At 37.0% G+C, this 18,262-nt stretch overlaps 1 protein-coding gene across 1 annotated transcript in view; it reads right to left on the reverse strand.

Moving 5' to 3' along the window:
* Nucleotides 1-18,262, reverse strand: part of WAC (WW domain containing adaptor with coiled-coil) — a 116,240-nt gene that overhangs the window by 39,052 nt on the left and 58,926 nt on the right. Inside the window, exon 4 of the mRNA XM_007951922.2 lies at nt 6,731-6,837. Within this exon, the coding sequence (XP_007950113.1) occupies nt 6,731-6,837 (107 nt within the window). The remainder of the gene's footprint in view (nt 1-6,730; nt 6,838-18,262) is intronic.

Consider the following 18,262-nt stretch of genomic DNA (forward strand, 5'->3'; position numbering starts at 1 on the left):
ATCCATTCAGGAAGTCCAACGAACCCCAAACAGGACAGACCCCAAAAGACAAACACCAAGACATATCATCATCAAACTCACCAAAACCAAAGACAAAGAATCATGAGAGCAGCACGGGAAAAACAAAAAGTTACCTACAAGGGGCAACCAATAAGACTAAGCTCAGATTTCTTGACAGAAACCATGCAGGCGAGGAGACAGTGGGATGGTATATATAAAACACCGAAAGAGAAAAATTCCCAACCAAGAATTATGTAGCCAGCAAAATTGTCCCTCAAATATGATGGTGAAAATTAGGACACTTCCAGAGAAGCAGAAACTAAGGGAATTTGTTAAAACCAGACCAACCTTCTAAGAGATGCTAAAGGGAGCCCTTTGGACAGAGAAACAACAACAGCCAACAACAAGTGACCATTAACACACAAGATGATATAACCCAGAAACCAACCCAGCTATGCAAGTATCCAAAGTAAATAAGCCTACAAGATTGTAAACAGGGAAACAGACATATCAACCAACAAATGAAGACAACTACAAACCAAAAAGAGGGAAAAAAATTTGTGTTGTTACAGAACTTCTAGATGGTAGGGAAGTCAAGACAACTACAAGATAGAACTGATAGGACTGTTCTAAACTTGGAAAGAAAACTGTAAATCACAGGGTAACCTCAAAGAAAAACGATCAACTTTCACATCAAAATAACAAAGAGAACCAGCATAAATGTTCAGCAAATACTAAAATAATAATGGAGGAAGTGATAACATGATTCATAAACAGAATGAGCTCAGCATAGAAAATTATATGGAACAAAGAAATTGACACAATGAAAAAGCACATGACAAAAATGACAGGAACAAATTCATATTTGCTGATAATTACATACTGGCAAGGGACTTATCTCTAAGATTGATGGAAAACTCCAACGCCTCAACACCAAAGGAATTAACAATCCAACTGAAAAATGGGTAGAAGGCATGAATAGACACTTCACCAAGGAGGATATTCAGGTGGTCAGCTAATATATGAAAAGTTGCTTACAATCAGTGGCCATCAGAGAGATGTAAATCAAAACAACGAGATCTACCATCTCATCCCAGCACTGATGGCAAGGTTCAATGAGATAGAAAATAACAAATGCTGGTGGAGATGTGGAGAGATTGGGACTCTCACACACTGCTGGTGTGACTGTGAAGTGACACAACCACTGTGGAAAGCAATATGGCGATTCCTTAGAAAGTTGGAATTGGAGATACCATTCAACTCAGCAATCCCATTAACTAGGTATATATCCCAGAAAGGTGAGAGCTAGGATAGGAACAGATACATGCACGCTCATGCTCATCACAGCATTATTTACAATAGCAAAAACATGGAAACAATCTATGTGGCCCAACAGGGGAAGAGTGGATGACCAAATTATGGTACATACACATAATGGAAGGTATGCAGCACTAAAGAATAATGTAGAGTCTGCAAAACACCGCATAATATGGATGAACTTGGAGGACATTATGCTGAGTGAAATAAGTCAATCACAGAAGGACAAATACACTATTAATTCATTGTGGAGGAACAAGGAAAGGTTTACATATGGAGGGAAACTTTCTTTGTTGGTTGCCAGCGATGGGAGGGGATGGGAGGGAACAGTGAAAAAAAAATGCACTGACCCATGTCACTTTAGTTTTGCATATTTCTGTATTTCAACAAAATGCATTTAAAGAAAAAAAAAACTTCATGAATCATGACAAAACACTGTGCTTGCTTTGGAGATGTCATCAAGAGAGATCAGTCACTGGAGGAGGACATCATGTTTGGTGAAGCAGTAGGCCAATAGGGTATGGAAACCCTTGGTGAAATGGATTGGCACAAAAGCCACAACGACAGACTTGAACATGACAGTAATTGTGAGGATGACACAGGAACAGGTAACGTTTTATTGTTATACGTAAGATTATCACGAGTTGGACTGACTCAAAGGCAGGTATTTATCTTATTTAAAATGTATTTATTTTTAAATAAAATAATGAATAACTAGAAACCACCAGTAAAATCAACAAGAAGAATATACCAAACCAAACCAAACAAAACTCACTGCCGTGGAGTCAAATCCGACTCATGGCAACCCATGCTGGGTTTCCAAGGCTATGAATCTTTATGAAAGCACATCACCCCATCTTCCTTCTGTGGAGCAGCTGGTGGGTTTGAGCGCTGGCCTTCTGGTTAGCAGCCAAATTACTTATCCACTAATATGGCCATACTTTTTCCTCTTCAAATCTTGAATTTTGTGTTTATTATTCCCTTTTTTTTTTTTTTAAATGTTGTCACCTATAAATATGCCTAAACAATGTATTTTTAGATTTGATCACTTTTGTACTTTATGAAGAGTATCATTCAATGTTATGATAAAAGAGGTCATCCATGTTGGTTATCAGTGCTTTATAATAGTTGATTGTGTAAATAAACCACAATTTACCCCCCCCGCAAAAAAAAAAATCATTAAAGAATAGTTCGCTTGAAAAATAATACACTAAGTACAATATCAAACATGGTATTTCCTGAGTGAGGCTAAATAGGATAGGCCTTTTCAAGGCCCTCTGTATCTGTGGGTGGGTGGGTCATGGAAGAGAACCAATTAAGTAGTCAAAGCATGTCCTCCAAGACTAAGAGGGAGCCTAAAGTTGTAATTTGGGACTTGGATATCTGCTGATTTTTGGGGGGTGGGAGGGGCAGGGGGAGAGGAGGGTCCTGGAACCAATCTGAAAGATATACTGTTTTATAAGGCACTTAAGGGGGAAAAACAGTGGGTGATAATGATTAACTGCCTCATTTAAAACAAAAGTATATTAGAGAATGCCTCATTCTGTAAGCATGTGACAGCATTATTTTCTTTGTTCAGACTTTAGCTTGCACACCCTTCAGCATTACCTTCCTTTCCACTATGATCATATGACACAAAGCTGTATAAATGATTTTCAGCAAGCCCAGGCATTTTTTTTTAGTTCAAAAGGTTAAACTGATTTGGTTTCTGTAATAAAGCATTTCATGAAGTTCTACGAGTTTTCTGACCAATTTCTACTCATTCATTTTTTAAATAAAATACTTCCAAGATTGGTTATAGAGAGTAAATCTCAGGAGGTTTAGCGGATATTTAGTTGGTAAAACTAGAGGAACTTGAATGTGAAAGCAAAGTTATACAGGACTAAATTTTTAAAGCCTCCTGTTGTTGTTATGTGCTGTCGAGTCGGACAAGACTCATAATGAACCTCCTTGGGCTTCCGCGGCAGTATCACTATGCAAGCAGATTGCCCCATCTTCCTTCCGAGGAGTGGCTGGTGGGTTTGAACCACCAGCCTTCTGGTTAGCAGTCAAGTGTCTTTAGGCATTATGCTACCAGAACTCCTAAAAGCCTCCTAGCAAATCAAAAGCAAAACAAAAGAGGATACTTAGAGAAAGGATGGTTCCTGTTACGTAGTACCTTGAAATACTAAAAGTCAATTTTTCTCTAAATAAAGAACTTCAGACCCCCGTTAAGAAAAAAAATCATAAATATGTATAACTAAACTGAAACCATCCACATGATCTTATAACAATTTAGGTTAGAAAGGAGGCAGTCAACAGCTTTTATAGTCACTGAGAGCCAGACTGCGTTAAACACATCACAATAAATGTTAGTCACTGGACACATTAATATCTAAATCTCATACCTGGAAAAATAAAATAATTTCCACTCAAATTTTAGTATTAACTTGATTAAAAACTACCCACAAAAATCAAATGTTTGTGCTGGTAACTCTAAATAAATGTTGTTACTGATTTTCTAAAACTTGAAAACCTCAAAGGGTTTAAAATAAAAATTGAAAGAAAAAACTAATCCATATTTTAACCTACCTCTGTTTTGATGTGCACCCTGTGTTACTACCTAATGTTCACTGTTCATTTATTCTTTCACTATGAGAATATAAGATGAAAGGTAATTTCCTGTTTCACTAATCATTTAAAAACTTCCATTAAAAGCGATTATACAAGAGAAAAGGAAAATGCCAGTTGGCAATCTTTAAAAATATCAGTCCATTTCTCAAGTAAGATTGAGTCTGTAAATGATATATGTGTCATACTTAATAGACCTGTTAGAATTCAGAAGACCACTACTTGTAGCCAATTACAGGATCCGTTTTCTGTAGATTTCCATTGAATACATGGATGAATACTCTGAAAACATCATTAACAGTTCTCAGTTTCCACTCATATAATCAGATTCTCTGATATCCTTATAATCTGGGTCTCTCAAGCTTATCTGATGTCCACTATATATTATTTTTGATCTGGTAGCATAGTGCCTAAGGCACTTGACTGCTAACCAGAAGGCTGGCGGTTCAAACCCACCAGCCACTCCTTGGAAGGAAGGTTGGGCAATCTACTTCCACAGTGATACTGCCTCGGAAACCCAAGGAGGGGTCGCTATGAGTCGGGTCCGACTCGATGGCACATAACAACTAGGTTAGTTTACTTCTCAAAAAATGCAAATAACTAGAATCTGTTGTCTCTAAAAAAGGATTTTTTTCCTCCCAACAATGTCTGGATGAGCTGCCAATGTCCTGACAGCAGACAAATACAGTATAAGTTTGAAATGTCAGTGACAGACACTGAAAAACAGTGATTATTACTAGCAAATTGAACTCTGGGTTAATGTTACTTTGAAAAATAATTGGGTTATTTTTCCACAAGAAATTGAAAAAAAAAAAAAAAAATCATTTTAAAATCCTGTAATATGTTCTGAATGTTATCTTATTGAAAGTAACTCATCATTGCACCCATGTAGGTTTATCAAGCTGTTATTCCAGCTTCAAGCCCAACCTTCTATTACTGTTCTGTCAATAGAAGGCATTAGAGGAAGGCTAAAAGGTAGTACGTTTATGTGCTGCTTCTACTGTCACACTCGCAACGGTCCCTTGCCCTAGCAGCCACAGTTGGTTCCTGTTTCTACTTCTCCCCTAATTCCAAACCATAACTAGCTTTGTGGAGCTCTTCCTGTAAGCTTTTACGTTCTGGTATGAAAATCCAACCTCTCCTTACTGTTCCCTAGCCCTAAGAGGTGATCAGTATTATGTTAACACAGGTTCTTGGTTTTTTCAGTCCTCAATATCTACAATATCTGCTTAACCATTCTCTTATATTAAATTCTGTGTTCAAAAAGCTAGTATGATTTCTGCTTTCCTAAAATGACTGATACAATATTTAAAGCTATCTAAAAGCTATTCTATCCAAATATTATCATTAATGTTCTAATTTCTATAGAAATGTGCTATCTACACCACGTCAACAAACTGAAAGTCTTTCAATAATGAAGGTATGATGATTACCCAAATATCCAAGGCAGAAATCTGTTGCAGACAACTTACACTTCGTTTTTTTTTTTTTAATTGCAAATCAGACGTTACTTTCCTGACAAAGCTCTCCACTACAAATTCATATAAAATTCCTATCCCTTACACCAAGATGTAAAATCTTTTGTGATCTGTTCCCCACCAATTATCTCTGTTACTTTACTTTAGCTCCTACTATTCTTCCACATTATCAAAATGCTTGTAGCACTTCCAACGTGACATGGCCTATCACATTTTTTGGTCTTCGTAAATCCTGATGCCTCTATATGCTATACATAAATTCCAGACTACTGCAGCGAAACTGTATTCGGTTGGGAAACATTACTTACTCCTCGAAAACTTCCTCACCCAAGCTTAGAATTCACCCTCTTGAGAGTTCTCAAAGCAATCAATACATACTGTTAATAAATTCTATTTTAATTGTTTACTTTTCTGTCTCCAACATAGGACCAAAATTCCTTTAAAATGGGTCACATTTTCTTAACTTTATGTTATCTACAACCTACCAGATACCTGGCATGTAACTGGAAACATGTCAATTTTTTGATGAATCAATGTTTTAGGAAGTTCGTTTCAACCTGTAACTTAAAAAGTTTCAAACCAACAATTACTTCAATTAAACTAAACTTTTGAAAACATCTGAAATTTCTTATTGGGTACCATCCTTGCGAGAATACGGACATTTATATCCCTAATGTCTAGTAGCATAAGGAGCCTTTGTGGCACAGCGATTAAAGCATTCATCTGCACACCATACGGACTATGTGGTTCAAATCCATCAGCTACTCTGCAGGAGAATGGGAGACAGATTTGACAGCTTCTGTAAAGATTTATAGCCTTAGAAACGTATGGGGCAGTTCTAGTCTGTTTTATACGGTCATAATCAGTTGGAATTCACTCAATGGCAGTGGGTTGTAGTTTGGTCTATCTAGTACAGTGGATAGTACACACATTAGGTACTCAACAAACATATGCTATAAGAAGTTTATACATTATTGAAAGATGGTAAAACTCAGGTTTAATCACTGTAAGTAAAATTATAGAAGTTTCACAGTTTGGAATTCTTTGTATCTGTTACAACAAAGCTAAAATTCTGCTATATAAGGCAATGTTGATGAAACAACTGAAATAATATTTTCTGACTATGTTCAACTGCATTAAAATAAGGTTAGCTCATTAGTTAGAAATAGGGACACTGTAGTAGCAAATGAAAACATCAATAAGAAAAGATCAACTTTAATTAAAACATATCAAAACAATAAAAAGACATTATTTTACAAGACTTGGTGTGGGATTTTTTGCTACAGATTCCACAAAATAAAACTGGGCATGTTTGTAATACTTACTGCATCTGAAGTTTTGTTTGGATTATTGCTTGGATTAGAAGAATGTGAATTTGAACTATGAAGAGCACTGTGGTTGTGTGAATTTTCTTGTGGAGAATAACTGGTCCCTTTAAAAAATAAAAATGAAAAAATAGATAATTAGAAGTTATAGTTCATGTTTAATTTAAACTTTTTATATCATACAACATACAGATCATCTGTGTATCTTTTAATCATTTTACATATCATTAGTACACATATTCATACTTTCTAAAATATATAAACTATTTGTGTACCTACTAAAGATGTGGCTTAAAGAACATATACACAACTACTATGGCTGATACCCTACAGAAAAATGTTCTTTATAATTAGATGAGGAAAACCTCACCTGTATCATTGCTAGCAACTTCTAGTTTTTTTTTTAAATAAAAGTTTTATTGGGAAAAAATATAACCATCATGTACACAGAAAAAGGCACAAAAATTCAACTGATACAGAATGAAGTCACAATTATACAATGTTTTTGCAATCATTTATCAATTTCTTAAGTAGTTCTTTTTTTTTTAAATAGTTTTGCTAATTTTTCAGCTGAAACAGCTTTAAGTTTTCACACAGTTTCAGGGAAGTGACCTACATTTAGGATAGTGAAGATACAACATCAAGAGTCTCCTCCTAACAGGAGCAACTCATCCTAAAAAATTACGTAAGTCTTGAGGTCTTAGGAGTAATCTACACAACTCAGAACCTATTAGGGATGATGGTTTTTATTGCTTTAACAAAAGTCAAGGTATAAAAATCCAGACTTGCAAAAACACTCTGATTAATGATACAAAAAGGTTCACTACAAGATTCTGGTTCTAGTTGCAATTTCATTCCACATATTTAAGGTCTTTTCAGCAACAAAGTGACATAATTCAACTGTATCTTACAAATACTCATCTCTCAACAGAATGGAAGGCTACACTATAAAGAACAAAAACTGGAAGTAAAGAGCACCAAAATGGTCAACTGGTCTGAAAAAGAATTAACTATTTCAATCATCAGGAAAACTAAATTAAGAAGGAAGGTGAATTAGAATAGGCAGAGGACTATAAGATGTCTAAGTAGAAGTGGTCGGCAGATCTATGTCAAACTGATTTCAGAAGAAAATGAAGAAGTAGATATAGATCTGGAAGTCTTTTCTATTAAAGGTGAAAGGTAGGAGACTCCAACTTCACCTCGTATATAATAAACAAGCACTGAGATCATGAAGGAAGTTAAGAATATGATGAGCAAAAAAAGGCAATGGCCAAGATTTAACCTCAAACAGGGACCATTTATAAGGGAAGCTACATGCAGATTCACTAAAGATCCAAAAAAGCTAGTGATGTCACAAAAGATAAGGGAAGAAGACACTTAAGTACCTACCACGATGTAGGCTACATTAACAGATCCGACAAGAATATTTCACAAGAAAGTTGCTGCTTGAGAAGTCTGATGGTTTCCTCATCTACTTGTTTACTTTTGCCACATGGTATTGTTTGTATGCAAAAAACTAAATCCCTTTTTAATACTAGGTAATATATTCTTCCATAAATGCTGTTAAGAATGAATACAATCAAGAAATTAGTCAAGAATATGTACAGTGCGAAGAAACAAGTTTATATAGCAAGGTCCAAGAATACAAACGTTAAATAAGACTGCTAGCATGGTGGCTTGTGATTAGCAGTTGATTAAAGGAGTTCCCACAACCTTAACTAGTAAGACTTGTTCACTGTGCCTAAACTGTGCAAACAATACAGTTTATGTTGAACACTAGCTTTCCTTCTGAGAGTCTGGAGTTTTGTTAATGGCTATTAAAAGGGTGCCTATATAACCAGCCAAATCCATTAAGAACCTTAGGAACTGAAACTGCTAATAAGCTTCTGGGAAGAAAACATTTAGCAGGTGTTGTCACGATTCACAAGGATCTCTGGTGGTAAAGTAGTTAAAGCACTCAGCTAACCAAAAATTGGTGGTTCAAACCTACCAGCTGCCCATGGGAGAAAGATGCAGCAGTCTACTTCCATAAAAATATATAGCCATAAAAACCCTATGGGGCAGTTCTGCTCTGCCCTATAGGGTCACCATGAGTCAGAATTGACAGTGGGATGGGTCACAACTCACTGATGGAAGAACTAAGAATGTACTGTATAACTCCACTGGAAGAGGACTCTTGGAAGCTTGCATCTCGTTTCCTCAGGATTTTATTTCATATGCCTTTTCTCTTTGTTAATTTTGCTTTCAATCTTTCACAGTAATAAGTTACAGTTGTGAGTACGAACTCTATGGCAAACCCTGTAAGTCACTGAGAACCACCAAACCTGGAGTTAGTCTGGGGATCCCATTTCAGCAACAACAAAAAAAGTAGCACTTTGAAGTTTTTAAGAAAATCCAAGATGTATGCCAAAATTTCCATTTTCCAGCTATAACTCATTTTTAAAAAAAAGTTTTTATAGCAGAGTTAAAAAAACCCCACAAAAACGAGTAATACAGTAATAGACTACCACATATTATGTATATACATTAAATAGGAAATTTCTATTAAAATATTGACAACAGACAGAAGGCCAATGAAAGGAACCCCAAGTAATCCAGTAAGAAGTCTGCAGTAGATACCTTATTTTTAAACCTTCTCATATATGAAATATTAGTGCCTCCCTTTAAAGGCTCATTAAAAGAAGTGATAGGAAGAATATGAATACAAGGCATAATATTGTTAAGGACTATTAATCCCTCCTTACGTCAAGATCCAGAAATTCATTCTACCTTAGCAGTTATTCCTATGTTGTTGCTGTTATTTGCCGTTGAGTCGGACCCGACTCATAGCGACACCTCCTTGGGTTTCAACCTCCAGCCCTCTGGTTAGCAGTCAAGTGCCTCAGACACTATGCTATCAGAGCTCCTTAGTTATTCCTATAATCAATGAAAATCCAAATATTGAAAAGCATCTCAATCAACTAAGCTCTAAACTCTGAATAAACAGTATCTCTTCAATCAGCCTAAAAGAAGTTATCATACAGCTTTTAGGTCTAGTATATATGGGCTTTCAGAGAGCATGGCATAATCAAGGAATGTATGCCTTCCACTCTTTGTCCCTATTCTCTTATCACTCTAAACTAGAGGTCATAAACATTTTAAAACAACTCAACAATAAAAAGACAAACAATCCAATCAAAAAAAGGGCAAAAGACTTAAAAAACTTTTCTCCAAAGAAACTATACAAATGGGCAATAAACACAAGAAAAAACGCTCAACGTTATTGTCATTAGGGAAATGTGACTCAGAACCACAATGAGATACCACTTAACACCCACTAAGGTAGTTATTATCAAAAAAACAACTGGAACAAAAGAAGTGTTCAATTTCTCCAGGGTATGGAGAAAATAAACTCCTACGCACTTGCTAGCAGAAAGGTAAAATGGTAGCACTGTGGTGGACAACAGTTTGATGGTTTCTCAAAAAGTTGAATTACCATATAACTCAGCAATTCCACTTAGGTATATACCCAAAAGACTTGAAAAGAGATTCAAATAGATACAGGTAGTTCCCAACCTATAACATATTCAAAGTTGGTGACAAACAGCAGTTATGAATGCCCATGTTTGTGTTTTTGGTACATTTTATTGTTCATAATACATACTACATATAATGTTGCAGTACATAATCTACTTATATCACCCTATCTCAAAGTTTCTATGTAACGTTTCCAACCCCACAAAGACAAATAAAGATCAGATTTATAAAGACACTGATAATAAAAGGCAATTAATAATGAAAACCTGAAAGAAAAAAAATAAGGCATTTGACTTATGTCAGAATTGACTTACATCAGAACAGATCCCCCACTGGCAACACTTACATAAAACATCTAAAAAACCAGTTGTCATGGAGTCAATGCTGACTCCTGGCAACACCATGTGTGTCACAGTAGAACTGTGCTCCATGGAGTTTTTTCAACGGATGATTTTTTGGAAGTAGATCACCAGGCTTTTCTTACAAGGTACCTTCTAGGTCAACTCAAACCTCCCACCTTTTGGTTAGCAGCTGAACATGTTAACTGATCGCACCACCAAAGTACTCCTTGAAACATCTAGAATACCCAAGTTCACATAAGACAAAGTAGATTAGAGGTTACCAGGGGCTGGTGGGAATGAAGGGGGAGTTATTGCTTAACGAGTACAGAGTTTTTGTTTGGGGTGATGACAAGTTTTGAAAAACAGATATTGGCAATGGTTTGCACAATACTGTGAATGCAATGAATTGTACACTTAAAAATGGTTAAAGTGGCAAATTTTACTATCTCCACAATAAAACTAAAAAGGCAAAACATTTTCTTTAAAGGAAATCCAAATGTCTGTAATGGGCATTTTTGCTATAACATGATTACTGTTTCCCTGAAAACCCGTGAATTGTGCAAAATTGCATACTAGAAATACAAGGCTTATGGGGAAAATAGAATAGGGACAGCCCTCTCAAAAACTTCTAACAGCACAGGCAAGCAGCTTGGCATGGCTGTATGCTGCTTCAAGGCACATTAAAATTGCAAAACCTCCCATGAGACTAGAAATGTGACTTACTGGGCTTGATAGAATGGATATGAACATGAAGTTCAAGCACTGAAACTACAGTTAAGATGGACACAGGACAAGAGTGAAACCTGTCACACAGAGAGAACCTACAAAGATGGGTAACCAGCCTTGACATTATTCAGGGACCTTGACTGTTTATAATATGGTTGAGAGCTTTTTCCTTTCTAGTTATAACCTATCCCTGCTATTCTCATTCTGCTTATCTTTAAAAAAAGAAGTGGGGAGGGAACAACCCATACATGAACCAACACAACGTCAGTTGATACTGACTTCATTCTCTGGCTCATCAACTGCGTATGAACTAAACGATGGTGGAAAGCAAAACTTGTAGCCAACCAGACTACTCTTCTTGTGGGAAGGAGAAACAGATCAGAAGATATGTCAACTACACACTTGCATTTGACAATCTGCTTTAGATGCATTACTCCTCCTCCATCTGCCTTTATATGATAACCATGAGATACAAATAGCCACCAAGCACTTCAATGTGGCTAATTCAAACTGAGATTTGCTCTATGTGTAAAATATACACAAGATTTCAAGGACTGAGTACAAAAAGAGAAATGTACTATTACCACATTATATAATTTTTATATTATTTACACTTTAAATTATTGGTTATATTGCATTGTTGTTGTTATGTGCTATCAAATCGGACTCAATTCACAGCAACCCCTCCTTGGGTTTTTGAGGTGGTATCACTACAGAAGTACACTGCCCAACCTTCCTTCCGAGGAGTGGCTAGTGGGTTTGAACCGCCAGCCTTCTGGTTAGCAGTCAAGTGCCTGAGGCACTATGCTACCAGAGCTCCTTATATTGCATTAGTATATATCAAAATAAACTTCAGGTGTTTCTTTTTCTCATGTTTTAATTCTATTTAGCACAACTTTTAAAAACTTCTTGAGAAACTTTTATAAAAACACTCACCATATGCAAAAATCACTGGCAATAATGCCATACAATACATGTGCAAATATGTCACAAACGATATCAAGGGAAAGCCATTTGACTTTTCAGGGAATTAGTGAAGATTTTTATCCTTCTGATAGCTATGGTCGTGCGCCAACCTGGCTGTACCATGATTCTAAGTAGTTTGGGACTTATGATTCAGTCACCCCTCCATCTCATATAATGTAATCACCTCCATGATGAGATCTGCTTTGAGTAGCCAATCTGTTGAATGGGAGTTTCCTTCAGGGTATGGCCTGCTTCTAGCATACGTGGAAAAGCACTGGGAAAACTTGGCTTTTTGGTCAATCTAAATCCTGCATATGGTTCATCAATCATCTAACTTCTGGTTCTTGGACTTGACCAGTGAGTGGCCTGCCATACTGCCTGCTGATCTGTGATCATATTGCCTTCATAGCCTGTGAGCCAACAGGCTGCCATCTTACCTGCTGATTTTGGATTATCAGTCTTCAAAGCCAGCAGCCTGCTGCCATGCCTGGCAATCTTGGGTTCATCAGCCCCTGCTGCTACGTAAGTCAGGAAAAGCCTCCAGGTTGACATCTGACCCATGGACTTGGAACTTGCCAGCGTGTACAGTTGTGTCCATTTCCTTGAGATAACTTTTTCTATTTCTCTCTATATAAATAAATGTACGTTTCACTGGCTTTGCTTCTCTAGAGAACCCAGCCTAAGACAATCATCTCCCAATTCTTGTTCTTGTTGTAGTTAAGGGCTGCCAAGTTGGTTGTGACTCATAGAGACCCCATGTACAACAGAACGGAACACTGCCCAGTCTTGTGCCATCCTCTCAATTGTTGCTATACTTGAACCCACTGTTTCAGCCACTGGGTCAATCCATCTCATTAAGGGTTTTCCTCTTTCTCCCCAACTCTATACTTTACCAAGCATAATATTCTTTTCCAGGGACCGACTGGTCCCTCCTGATAACATGTCTGAAGTACATGAGACAAAGCCTTGTCATCCTCACTTCTAAGGCTGTATTTCTTCCAAGACAGATTTGATAGTTCTGGCAGTCCATGATATATTTAATATTCTTCCCCAACACTGTAACTCAAAGGCATCCACTCTTCTTCAGTCTTCCTTAATCACTGTCCAGCTTTCACACTCTTATGAAGTGAATGAAAATACCATGGCTTGGGTCTGGCGTACTTTAGTCCTGAAAATGACATCTTTGCTTTTGAGTACTTTAAAGAGGTCTTTTACAGTAAACTGGCCCAATGCAATGTTGTTTGATTTCTGACTGCCACTTTCTTGGTTGTTGATTGTGGAGCCAAACATAAACAAAATCTTTGACAACTTGGATCTTTTCTCCAGTTATCATAATGTTGCTTATTGGTCCAGTTGTAAGGATTTTCATGTTTGTTGAGGTATAATCCATATTGATCTTCATCAGTAAGTGTGCTTCAAGTCCTCTTTGTTTTCAGCAGGCAAGGGTGTATCATCTGTTTATCACAGGTTGTTAATGAGTCTTCCCCCAATCCTGATGCTGTGCTCTTCTTCATATAGTTCAGCTTCTCAGAATGTATGCCCAGCATACATATTGAATAAGCATGGTGGAAGAATACAACTCTAACACACACTTTTCCTGATTTTAAACCACAAAATATTCCCTTGTTCTGTTGGAACGACTGTCTCTTAGTTTATGTATGTGTTTGCATAAGCACAATTAAGCATTCCGGAATTCCCTTTCTTTACAACATTATCATCCATAATTTGTCATAATCCACACAGCTGAATGCCTTTGCGTACGTAATCAATAAAACACAGGTAAACATTTTTTCTGGTATTTTTGCTTTTAGCCAAGAGCCATCTGACATCAGCAATGATATGCCTCATTCCATGTCCACTTCTGAAGCCAGCCTGAATTTCTGGAAGTTCCCTATCAGTGTACTGCTGCAACCATTTTTGAGTTACCCTCAGAATATTCTACTTGTGTGTAGTATTAATGATATTTGGTAATTCCCACATTCTGTTGGACCAACTTTCTTTGGAATGGGAACAAATACAGATCTCTTCAATATTAACTCTTAGTGAGCACTTCAGTGATAAAAGTAGTAATAAAAGCCTCCTCTTCTAATTGTCTATGCTCTTAAAACTCACTGCCTTATACTTTTATTTACCTAGAAAACTTATTAGCACATGACTTAAATCCTCCAGTGATCAGAGGTGCTTGATTTAGTACCACAAAGAGAAAACAAACACCATTAAAGGGCTATGTCATTATTTATCTTGATAAGGAGGAGCTCCTTTTCTTACCTGGCTCCATTTTAAAACTCACTGTGTTCACCGTAATAGTCTTCAAACTGATCTTCCATTTTCACTATAGTTTCCATTCCAAAACACTCTCAAAAGAACAAAGCAGTCTTTTAAACATGTATCTCAGGCCATGACATGGCTTTTGAATTTTAATGAGTACAGAGGGAAGCCAAACTCCTCTGTACCATCTGGCCTCAACTTACTTTTCCAGCCTTATCCTGCAACACTCATCACCTTGCTCGCTGTACTTTAACTCACCGTCCTCTTTTAGTTCTTTGAATAAGCCAAATTCTTTCTTGCCCTAGACACCTTCCACATTTATCATCTCTTCTTAGACCATTTTGCCCCACGCTCTGCCTCTTTTTTATTAACTTTTTATTGTGATTTGGGTGAGAGTTTACAGAGCAAATTGGTTTTCCATTCAACAATTCATACTTTGTGTGTGTGTGTGACACTGATTGCAATCCCCACAATGAAAGCACTCTTCCCAGTTCCTCTCTGTGTTTTCCTTTTCTATTCATTCTTCTTTGTTCTCTTCATTCTCCTTCCTTCTGAATTTATCCCTAGGCAAATGCTGCCCCTTTGATCTCCTACGGTTGGCTGTGTTCTAGGAGTACATACTCTCTGAAACTACTGTTCACTTTGTAGGCCTGTCTATTGTTTGGCTGAAAGTTGAGCCATGGGGATGAGTTCAGTTCCAGGTGCCTGTTATATCATGGTCATCCTTCAGGTCTCAGGTTAAATGCCACATCCTCAGAGAAGTCCTCCCTTACTCTCCAATTTAAGTGAGCCCTCTATCATAGCACACATCTTTCCTTAATAGATTTTTTATGTAGTATGATTAAATTATATCCCACATTGATCCCTACTTTTTATTTTTAAATCAGCTAATAGTCTACGAAAAGAGAGCACTCCTTTGAGAGGGAAAAAATATATGGGGCTAAGAGTAACAACCAAGAAAATCAGTTTTAGGAAAATCTATCAAATTACCTAAGACTACAAAAGGGGGAATAGGAGACAGTATTGGTTGAAAAACTGATCATCATCTTTTCCCAAGCTGATGCCTTTACAGTACAGCAACAGAGGGAGGAACACAGGCAGGTGCCAGCATGTCTCATCTCTCTCTCCAGGTAGTTTTAGTCCTGACTAATCAATCAAGTAAGAAGTAGCTGATTACAATTTAGAAATCCACATGGTACTCAATCTTAAAAGGTGTGAAAATGATCTAGAGGGCAAAGGTACTGTCAGTTGTTTTATGCCCCAATGATTCACAGGCAAACTTTCAGTTACATTAAAACAGTAATACAAACTACAAAGATCATCTAACAGTGAAGTGGAGAGGAAATTTTAGTCAAAGGAACCAATATGACCAATGGCATAAAGTGAGAAATGACAAGGTGACAAAGAATTCAGAGGGCAGTGAATAAAACTATCTAGAACTATGAGGTTTCTGTATGTGAGGCAATAGGGGGTAAAGACTATTTAAAGACTTTAGATGCCCAACTAAGTGAAACACACTATGGGATTTGTTTCCTTGGTTTGGATGTTTCACAGGACATCCCAGTAAATTGATCTACTATCATGTACAGTACCTCTGTTCTCTTAGGTTTCTATTTAGCGCCTGGGTCTTAAAGCTTAAAGGCTTGCAAGCGGCCATTCAACGCAAGCGGCCATTCAACGCACAACAATTGAAGCAAAAGAGGAAGGAGGAGAGTCAGGAACAGAAGGAAGATATGGAATGAGTGACTTAACTGCCTCCACAAACAACTGCCTCCTTTGCTATGAGACCAGAAGAACTAGATGATGCCTGGCTATTATTACGGAATGTTTTGATCACAGAGTTATAGGAGAATCATAATCAAAAGGGGGAAGTACGGAACACAATTTCAAATGTTCGAACTCTTGTTTTTGGAGCCATGGAGGGTGGGTGAATCCCTGAAACTATTACCCTGAAATAATATTTAAACCTCAAACCAAAAGTATCTCCTGAAGTCTTCTTAAAACCGAGAAATAATTTACCTTAACTAGTAAAAGAATGTCTGCCTTCAGCACTGTGCTCTTTTAAGATCTATACAGGAACAAATTAACAACAGCAACTTGAAAGACTCCACAGGCACCTTAGAGGGCAGTGGGTTTCTGTTAATGGGGAAGGAACAACTTCAAAAAGGAGAATGAAAATGGCTACCCAACTTGAAGAATATAATCAATGTCATTTAATTACACACGTAGGAATTGGTGTACATGCTGTTGTGTATATTCTCAACAACAAAAATTACAATAAAAAAGACCACTATCAAACTTCTCAAGAAAAAACAGTATTAAAGAACTACTTTCTTCTGTGTGTTTCTGAATAGCACTACAGCCATCATAAGGAGCTCTAGTCGTGTAGTGCATATAAGGTATTTTGACTGCTAAAACCGTAAGGTTGGTGGTTCAAACTCACCAGTCACTCCGTGGAAGGAATACTGGGCAATCTACTTCCGTCAAGATTTACCGCCTCAGAAACCCAAAGGGGGTCGCTATGAGTTGGAACAGACTCGATGACAGTGAGTTTTTTTTTTTTTTTTTTTTTAATGGTGATCCTAAGAGTGAAGATTAAGAGTTTATGTTTGAGGATTACACAAAAGCCTGAAGATGACGACTCTTTCTACATAAAAGGTTTTCCAATCTGTTTCTGAATGTTTTAACCCACCAAAATTCTTTCCTTACAAGATGAAGGCTGCTCATCTTTCAGGTGTCAATTCACAAGTTATTCCCTACAAAAGTCCTTCCTGACCAAAGTATGTATACATTCTAGCTGCCTCCCTGCCATACCATTCCACATCATGATTTACTTCTTTATAGTACAAATCACAGCATGAAATTATCTGGTTTGTCTATAACTTATATATATTGCCTGTCTCTTTCAGTAGGAGGGAAATTCCAAGACAAGGACCTTACCTGTCCTGCCGTAACTATTATCCCTGTAATTACAATAGTGCAAATATTGATCTGAATAGACTATGAAATAAGATACATGAGTAAAGTTTCATATTTAAAGTGGGAGTTGCTCTGACTCCAACAGGTTAGTAGGACTAAGGACCACCCCAGCCCAGTCACGTCCTTTGAATCCCTAAAGCTCCATACAGTATTAGATAAAAGAAGTAATATAGAAAATCTCTAACTCATTGCTGTTGAGTTGATTCTAACTCATAGACACCCTATAGGACAGAGGAAAACTGCCCTAAAGTGGTTTCCAAGGCTATCTGTCATCTTTAGGAAGCAGACTGCCACATCTTTCTCCCAGAGCCACTAGTAGGTTTGAACCTTTGACCTCTCAACGTAGCAGCCACACACTTAACTACTATGCTACTGGAGATACCAAAAAAATGGGTGGTGATGACAAATCCTATTCTATGTGTACATAAACTTCAACTGTTAAATACGTAACTATCATAACATACAAGAAAATTTTGAGAGATACTCCTTACCTGTAACACCCAATGAAAATGTATTAATACTCATTAATATGAAAAATTACAACGTAGAATCTAAAAAACACCCCATAACATGAATGAACTTGGAGGACATTATGCTGAGTGAAGTATGTCATTCACAGAAGGACAAATATAATATTAGTTCATTATTGTAAAAAGTGAAGGAAAGGTTTATAAATGGAAGAAAACTTACTTTGTTGGTTACTGGGAGAGAACACTGCAAAAAAAAAAAATGCACT

The sequence above is a fragment of the Orycteropus afer genome, unplaced genomic scaffold (assembly GCF_000298275.1).
Source record: "Orycteropus afer afer isolate SDZICR_OR568_19922 unplaced genomic scaffold, OryAfe1.0 scaffold00319, whole genome shotgun sequence".
Taxonomy (NCBI): Eukaryota; Metazoa; Chordata; class Mammalia; order Tubulidentata; family Orycteropodidae; genus Orycteropus; species Orycteropus afer.